This window comes from Panthera onca, chromosome C1, assembly GCF_046562875.1.
Source record: "Panthera onca isolate mPanOnc1 chromosome C1, mPanOnc1 haplotype 2, whole genome shotgun sequence".
Taxonomy (NCBI): domain Eukaryota; kingdom Metazoa; phylum Chordata; class Mammalia; order Carnivora; family Felidae; genus Panthera; species Panthera onca.
The window spans coordinates 95516517-95525390 of NC_138346.1; the positions used below are offsets into that span (position 1 = coordinate 95516517).

At 49.3% G+C, this 8874-nt stretch overlaps 1 protein-coding gene across 2 annotated transcripts in view; it reads left to right on the forward strand.

The window, feature by feature from the left end:
• Positions 1–1468: 1468 nt before the first annotated feature.
• The window catches only part of TMEM163 (transmembrane protein 163), a 235005-nt gene continuing 227599 nt past the window's right edge, over positions 1469–8874 (forward strand). For both annotated transcript variants that reach the window (XR_009607197.3, XM_060622697.3), the window contains exons 1-2: positions 1469–1778; positions 7284–7403. Coding sequence is in view for 1 of the 2 variants with exons in the window: in XM_060622697.3 (XP_060478680.1) it covers positions 1577–1778; positions 7284–7403 (322 nt within the window). In the remaining variant the exon portion in view is untranslated. The remainder of the gene's footprint in view (positions 1779–7283; positions 7404–8874) is intronic.

Here is an 8874-nt window from a genome sequence, read left to right on the forward strand (position 1 = left end):
CGACTTTGGCTCAAGTCATGATCCAGCTGTTGGTGAGTTCGAGCCCAGGGTCTGGCCCTGTGCTGAGGGCTCAGAGCCTGGAGCCTGCTTCAGATTCTGTTTCCCTCTCTCTCTGCCCAACCCCCGCTGGCGCTCGGCCTCTCTCTCTCTCTCTCTCTCTCTCTCTCTCAAAAATAAATAAACATTAAAAAAAGTTAAAAAAGGTAAAGTGAGTTGGCCAAGGTCAACTAAGATTTTCTCATCCCAACCCGACAACACAAAGTAAAACGAGACATTCTTCCCGTTTCTAGTGTCCACTGCACCACAAAGACATTTAAATTCCACTCTGATTTCGGTTGTAGGCAAAATGAAAATGAGAAAGGAAACTGGTTACTCTTCAAAAAAGCGTGCTTCTTCAAAAAAGTAGGCAGGCTTTAAGTGAGGAACTGGCATTTTAAGGGACTCATTAAATTTGAAGTCTGATGTTCATCTACAGATGAAATCTAGACTCTGGAGTTTTGATGTTGATACCGCTCAATTCAAGCTTAATCTAATAAACGGCCGGTCCCCAACAGCTCCCCGCTCCCCGCCCCCTGCCCCCTGCACCTCCCGGAGCTCCAAGAGAGCTGGCGTGGGCCTTGGCGTGGGCAAGGTGGTTGTCTCGTTGGGCAGACTAGCCCGACCGCTCGAGGGTGCGGGCTCCGCGCGGTCGGCTGCTCCGGGACAGTCAGGGGAGGGTTCTTTCAGGAGGGAGGCTTCCGTCCAAGTCTTGAAGAAATGGCAAGATTTGGATACCACGAGAGGAAATAGCGAGCTGGCAGGGGACTAGCCAGGACAAAGGCCCAGGGATAGTCGCAATGGGGGAGCCTTGGCATCGAAATATCTTCTAGAGCTCGAGTGGTTCCAAGGTTGCCCGGTTCCCTTAAGTAGCTGGAGAGAAAAATTGGGAGGGCAATCAAAGCTCCGTAGAGGAAAGCCAGAGCCGGGAGGGCTTGGCGGCAGGTGAATCTCGTTTTCCCGCGATGGGCGGTGAGGCTGGTAACCCAGGTGGAGACCCTGCACAGCCTCGGAAGCTAGTGCAGCTCAGGAGGAGAAAGGACGTCAAATTAGGGCGCTGCCCGCTCTCCTGCGCGAACGCGGCCGCCACCTTCCCGGACGGCTGGGGAACCGGGTCCGAGCGCGTCCCCTCCGGGCACCATCCCGCGGCGCGGGTGGGGCCGGTCTCCCGTCACACCCTCGTCAGCCCCCCTCCTCCCCCGCTCCCAGCAGTTCCCGCGAGCCTCCGGGCGCCGGGCTCGGCAGGATCCCTCCCTCCCCACCGGCCTCGGGGCTCCGGCTCGGGCGCCGGGGCCTTGGGGCGGGTCCCTGCAGCCCGCACCTGCCCCCGTGGGCGGAGCGCGGCGGCGACGCTCTGCCCCAGCCTCTGCCACCCGCCGCGCTAACCGCGCGGCTCTCCAACACCCCCGCCCCGCCTGCTGCCAGCGCACCTCCGCTCCTCGGTGCCCGTCCTCCCTCCGCGAGCGGTCGGTTCGTCCCTCTGCCGGTCCTGAGCCGCGGCGCCTCGCACTTCTGACTCGAGTCCCCGCCGCCTCGCGCCATGGAGCCGGCCGCGGGCAGCGAGCGCCGCAGCCCCCCGGGCCCCGCGGTCCCGGCGCCGCCCCGGGGCCACGAGCCCTCGGCCGCCGCCCCCGGCCCGGGCCCGCAGAACTACCCAGCGCGAGAGACGCCCAAGCCCGACGAGGAGCGGCAGCTGCGGATCAGCGAGAGCGGCCAGTTCAGCGACGGGCTGGAGGATCGAGGTGAGCGCACGCCGGCACGGCCCCTTTCTGCCGGCCGGCCGGCGAGGCGAGGCGAGGAGCCGCTGCTCCGGGCGCGCCTCTCCCGACTCGCAGGTTGGCGGGGCGCGGTGCTCGGCGCCTCGGGGCGCTCGGGGGCGCGGGGCCGGGACTTCCCCGCGAGGGCGCGGAGCGCGGCAGCCCCACCTCCCGGGGCCGGCACCGCCCGGGCGCCGCTCCTTCCCCGGAGCCCCAGAACCGGGCAGCCTCCGGGCCGACCCCGCGCGGGCCCGTGCTCTCCTTTCGGCCAGCCCGCTGGAAAAGTTTGCGGGGGGGCGTTTTTTTTGCTTGTGGAGCCCCGTGCTCCCGGGGGACTGAGGGCCTGGCTCAGCTCGGAGGGTCCTGAGCTCAGTACATCCTCCTTCCAAGCCCCCTTCGACCCCCGGCGGCTCCCCGGAAGAACTTCCGTCTGCGGGTTTAGCCTCGGGGAGCTGGTCCATAGAGCCTAGCTGGCTGCCCTGGAGAGGCAAGTCCGGCGGCCCCCGGCCCTCACTTACAGGGGATCCAGTTTACCACGGGTCGCTGCCCCGGTGATGGGAGCAGAGGACCGGGGCACTTGTGCTTGGACCACCAACTTCCTCTGGATGGATGCCACTGAAATCTGGTGCTTTTTGGAGCGCACGTCCCCAGCCCCTCCTGAGACACTGGCCTGGAATCCCGAGAACGTCCCTTTCCTGGGAGGCCAACCCTAACTTCCCGACACACAGCCGATGCCCCCTTTGAGTTGCCCGCACGAAACCGGAGAGACTCCGTTGTTCATTCCCGTGCCTCTTCTCCTCCATCCCTCTTTCCCTCCCTGCTTCGTTTCCTTTCCGCCTGGAGGGAGCCGTTTTCTTGGCCACGTCTATATTCTCTGCTTCTTAATCCAAATTCAGCTCGGCCCCCTCAAAAAGGACTCGGTGGTTGGGCTAAAACCGGTTAGTGGCCGAAGCGGCATTCTTGCAGCCAGGCCCTTTTCAGGGGGAGCCGGCTCATCGCCACTCCACCCCCTTTTCTTGGAAGCCTTATTTTGTTGGCTGTGGCGGATTTTTATATTTTCGTCTTAGCAGGTTTTCCGTCCTATTCTTAGTATCTCCTGTACATTTTTATTCCGGTTTAGTGTTCGGATGCACGATCTTTTTCCTCTTAGAAATTTTAAACTGTGGCATGTGAGATAGAATGACATGGAAACAGCAATCCCAGAGAACCGGCCGGGATTGCTCCGGGAGAGCTGGGGCTGTTCCAGTCATAACCTCTGTTGCGGTTCCTCTCCCCCCTGTTCCGACACAACTAGTTACTGTGATAGAGCCGAAGGTGGGTGACATCACCAGCACCCGACAAAACCCATCGGTTTTATTATGGGGCACGTTACTTACCTTTCCCTCTCTGCAACTAATATTGTAGGATTTAAACATTTTGTATGGAAGAGCAACAGAAGTCGTCTGGGCTGAGCTTATTTTTGTTGCATTGCAGGTCATTTGTAAAAGCTGGCCTATTTCTCCCCACCCCACAAAACGGCAGGAGGAGAAAAAAGTGCCAGGGCGAGTTAATATTTAGCATCATTTTGTAGCTCGTGCTCAAGTGTAACAAGCCCTTGTGAATTAAATCTTAGGGTCCTTTTTCACTGGTCAAGTGAATGTCATTTTCCATTATATTATAGCATGAAAGCATTCACTGTTTATAAACTGTCACTGTGTGAAAGCACTGTATATCACACACAGCCTCTCTGTTAGGATGGACCCTGTCCTCCAAAGAACCCAGTGCCGTGTGGCATTGAAAGCTGAAAGTCAGTGTGACATTCTTTTGTTTGACCTATTGCTGACAGGAAAGAGTTAATGATGGATGAATCATTTTTATTAAATAGACCAGGTTACCTGGGGAGGTTTATTGTAATTTTTTGTGTTTGTGTTATTTTTTCTTAAGGGGCTGCATCTTTCCCATATCGATTTTTTGTATCCCTTGGGAACAGTTCGATTGCAGCTACCTTTTCCCTAATGGTGAGAGGGTTCGGGGAGGAGGAAGCCAAAGCACTCGCCTGCTGTGCATCTCTCCATCATGCCTGGCTTGCTTTTTTCTAGGCCTAAATATCTATAGGGTGTGTGTGTGGGTGGGGGAGGGGGTGGGTACCCTGGACATGTTACCTGTATTTGTCCTTGTCCTAACTTCCTTTGGAGCTATTAGACCTGGTTGCAGACTGTGTCTAACTCCCATCAAAAGCTTGCTTTGTTAGCCAGTATTTTAGGACTTTAGAGGTATTTTCCCCTTAGAAGTGATGTGGGCTGCTTCCCAGAAACCCAGCTAGCTGATAGTGCAGTGCCATTTGGTTGAGCCTTGCAGTCAGGGAGCAAGAGTTCTGTGGTCTAATACTTATAGGGGTTAGACACCCCATAAATAGGCTAAGTTTATCTTGGGATTTCCACCCCCATTCTTTTAATATCCACTCTTCTTAACACAAGTATTTTCCCTTCATTCTGCTCCAAATCCTAAGTAGGCTTAGAGTGTTACATGCTTCTGCATTTCTTACTACCTTTCTATATAATAAAAATTCCCCATTTTTCCAGAAAATCCAAGTGTGACTATTATGAGAAAGCAATTGGGACTAATTCATACTAGCATGGAAATGACTAATGGCTTCAACCTAACCACATATATTTGCATTTCCCTCTCAAATCCTAAGTTATCAGTCTTTCATTCATACAGTGCTTAAGCTTACTAATGTCAGGCCCAGATTACTAATATATGGAATCTGAGTGAGATTGGAAATCTGCATGTGGAGGCCAACTATGTTTAGGAAGGGACACAGCCCTGCATGCAATAAGCGGCCTGCCTTAGCTTCTCTAGGCTGGGCTGCCTTTTACTTATGAAGCACAGCTTCCTGAAAACTTTAGGAATCCTCCTCACTGCTTGTGAGTTCGCATGCAGCCAGTGTGGGGCAGAGGTAGAGGCACCTGTATGTAGACAGGTCATTAATGGGTCTTCCTAGGTCATCATACTCCCCTTGGAGGAGGAGAAGTTTTTCCATTCTACGGGGAAAACCAGTAGGAGGAGATGATAAACAAAGGTTGGAAATGGGGAAGTACCTGCCTTCTTGGACAGTCTTTGCATTACAATTATTCCAATTTTTATTTTTTTATTGAAATGTTTTTTAATGTTAATTTTTTTATTTTTGAGAGACAGAGTACGAGTGGGGGGAGGAACAGAGAGAGAGACAGACAGACAGACAGACACAAAATCTGAAGCAGGCTCCAGGCGCTGAGCTCTCAGCACAGAGCCCGATGTGGGGCTCAGACCCCACGGGCTGCAGGCTCATGACCTGAGCTGAAGTCAGTTGCTTCACCAACTGAGCCACCCAGGCACCCCTAATTTTGAAATGGAAAATCTCTCGTGGGGGACACACACAGGATCAGATCTGGGGAAAGATCTCCAGTCCTGCTGCTTTGAGGACTCAGGTGCCCTCTTAGGGCAGTGCAGCCCACGTGCGCCGACCCCCGAGACTCCTTCAGCAGAGTGCTGGTTCGCTGTGGGGTGAAGCATGTGGCAGGTGTGTGTGGTCAGGACCAGTCCTATTGTTGCAAACAGCTGGCTTTGGAAAGAAAAATAAATGTTATACGGTAGAATGGAAAACCCAGATCATTGTCCTTTATCTTAGAAAATTAAATCCTCTAAAAGGAACCTTGTTTTTACCCCCAGTGGATAAGCCTCTTAAGATTGTTGGTGTCAGAATACGTAGCAAATGAACTGCTTATTTGAGTCAGTACGTGAGTGTTACAGCTTCACTTCTCAAAATCAATTGTCCAGAATGAAAGGAAAATTTTTATGTCCTTCTGGAAAAGGAAAATAAATGATTGGGAGGCTGTAGGACTCACTTGATCTAGGTTGACTAGAACAGGAGACTGGGGTGATTGTCGTTGAAAATTAGAATAAGGTGTTGTATGGTAGCTAGGGGAAAAGTAGACAAAGGGAAAAAAACAGACAAGGGATTTTAATTTGAAATCATTTGTACCTAAGGCAGAATTTGAGAAGAGAGGTTTTTTCTTTTTTCATTCAAGTACATGTATTAAAGAAGGTTTGGGGAGATTTTTACAGTGAGGTAATAGAGATGTGTTTATATCTACCTTTTGCAACCTTCTCTACCTTTTGCTCTGATGTAAATCTACAGGTTTTGATTATTTAAAAATCTCTGGGCTGTAGGCTGGGTTCATTGGGCGGTCTCCTTGACATTTCCTCTTGCTTTGTTTAAGGACTTGTTCAAAGTGCTTGAGTCTGGGTAGTAAATGGAATTGAGAAGTTTTAACAGGGTCTTTGTTGTAATTTTTGAAGAGGGTGCAGTATTCAGCAGCCAGAAGCTGAGTGTGCCGCCCCCCTGGTCAAATGGGATGATGTATTTTACGCGGTGTGCCAGGTGTGATCTGTTGCATGCTATGAGACACTGTACAAATGGGTGCCTAGGCTTTGACCACCTATTTCTTCATCATTTGGAGCTGTTAGGATGAAGCTTCTCCACCTCTGAAAGGTGTATTGTGGGCTATTCAGCCAGAGATGTTGTTCTAAACTCCTATTGATACGGAATGCGTCACTGAATTTGGTTCTTCATGCAACTAAGAGATGCCATATACGATCTATTTCCAAAGAAGAAGAAAAAGTATAAATCAGGATCATGCTCAAGATGGTTTAGCCCTCAACCCAAGGCAAATGAAGCTTGAGCCTTGCCTCTTAAGACATCATGAATTTCTATTGGTGTCAAGGACCCTCAACATTGAAAGCATCGGAGACAAAATCAAATCTTTCTTACACATGGCTTGCCCAGAAAGTGACCTCCAGTTTTAGCTTTCTTTAATCTGAGAGTTGTTTGACATAGCTTTGATACAAAGCGATACATACTGTAGAGCAGAAAGAGAAGGGAAGAAAACATGGCCTATAATGTAGGCCTGATGACCGTTGTTGGTTGTGATCAAAGAGAAATCCTCCTTCTCTTCCTGTTAATTGTTGAAGGGAGCAATGAAGGTATTTGGGGTCCGTGACTCTTTGGGAAAAGTTTCTTCGACCAAGTTGGGGCGGTGCTGGTGGATCAATGCAAATCAATGCCTACAGCTGAGGAGCCTGAATGCCTAGTTGAACGTGGACTAATTGTGCTGTTTTCTTAACTGAAGGGCCTTGTTAGGGCAACACTTACATAGCTGAGTTAATATGAGGGCAGGGGATGACCGATATGGTGAGTGGGTCTGTGGGCTCCTTCTAAAGTGTACCAATGCTGTCACACTGCAGGAATCCATGTCCCGTATTGCTATAGCCTATGATTTTTCACGAGATGCCATAGAGCCTGATTTCCATGTGAACTCTCCTAATTGTTAAAACACAGCGTGGGCCAAACAAAACACATCTTGGCCCACAGGCTGTCAGTTTGCAATCCTTGGATAAGAAAGTGTAGCTCTGGCTGTGGGTTTCTTAATAAGGAAATGTCTAACTTCCTTTTCTCCTTGTTTTTGTCAGGCTTACTAGAAAGCAGCACTCGACTCAAACCTCACGAAGCCCAGAACTACCGAAAGAAGGCGTTGTGGGTCTCCTGGTTCTCCATTATTGTCACCCTGGCCCTGGCGGTGGCTGCCTTTAGTAAGTAGCCCGAGTCCTGCTGATCGATCCGTGCTGCTGTTGTGTGTTTTATTCTTTAACTCCTGTGGGATGTGCTTTTGCTTTTAGTTGACTATTATTGACGAGTAAATTTTTGTAGATGGTAAGAGAGTCAGGGTACTTATAAATTAGTAAAATGGCTTCTCGGCAGAGAGAAGAGGTGGTTAAGAAGAAATGGAGAGGGATACTGGGAGCCTTGCCTCTCATCAGTATGTCGGTTTGTGGCAGTGAATTCTGGCTGCCAGCTTGAATAGGGAAAATACTCTCTTGGTGGATGCCTTCAGCTTGGGCTGACATGTGACAAATCTATATCCTTGAGATTTGTATTTTGAGCCTAATGCAACCAGATGAGTACAATATTACAGTACATCCTCTCTCTGCCCCTTATATCTGTGTAAGGTTTGGATGAAAATCATGTGCACATTTTAATGAAAGAGAAATGGGAGGTCCTTTGTCAAGTTTTCACTGGCAATGCAAACAAAAACATTTATTACAATCAAGAAAAACTAAGATAATTGAACACTTTCTGCTTATGGATAATCTATTTCTGTCTGTGGATAATCCTGTTTGGGTGTTAGGAAGCCCTCTGACGTGCATTTTCTCAGCTAACATTTGCAGCCTGAAGAAATGTGCATGTGCTATTAATTCTTATTAATTGTGCAGTGGTTTATAAGCTTAAGCAATGACATTAAGTTTCATCTCAACCTTGGTAGAAACCACCATGTTTTTTAATGCTGGGGTAAGAGGAATGTACTTTGTGCATTTTGTGATTAATTCATTACCTTAACAGGAAGATCTATATTCTTAGTGATAAGTGTCATGCAAGATGTCTCATGTGACATTCCTCAGTGGGAGAAGAAAGGGCTGTGTCTGCTGGAAGGGCTGTGTCTGCTCTGTGTGTGTTTAAAATTCTATTCTGCACAGATTGGCTGCTGGAAGGTGGTGTTGGCTCCCAAGAGGCAATATTAGAATTTGACCAAATGCTCCCTGCAAAACTAGGCATATATTACTTGACGCAGTTTATATTGGAAACACTGTACCTTATCTTGGCTCTAGAAAAAGCCAAACATTTAGAAGCAGAGGGTAATGCATTTCAGAGTATAAACATTTACAGTGAGCCAGAAATCTAATCAAGAGAAATTCTGATTCCTGAAAATAGCTCTTCCTTCCTCTTGCCTCCTTTTTTTTTTTTTTTTTTTTTTAAATGCTAAAGCAAGAATAACAAGTCCCTTTGAGGTCCCTGGAGGGTAATTTGGTTGTGGTGGCTGGTGGTGGGCTCTGGATCCACACCATCATTTACATATGTAAAGAAAGAGATGGTATGAGGGGTGGTGATTTCCCAATAGAATAATAGTTATTCAGACTTGTCCATGTGCCTAATAGAGCTGTTTTGATTTTATCATATGGGTGTTTGAATGAGGACGTGACTGTGAAGAAATACTGAACAAGCCTT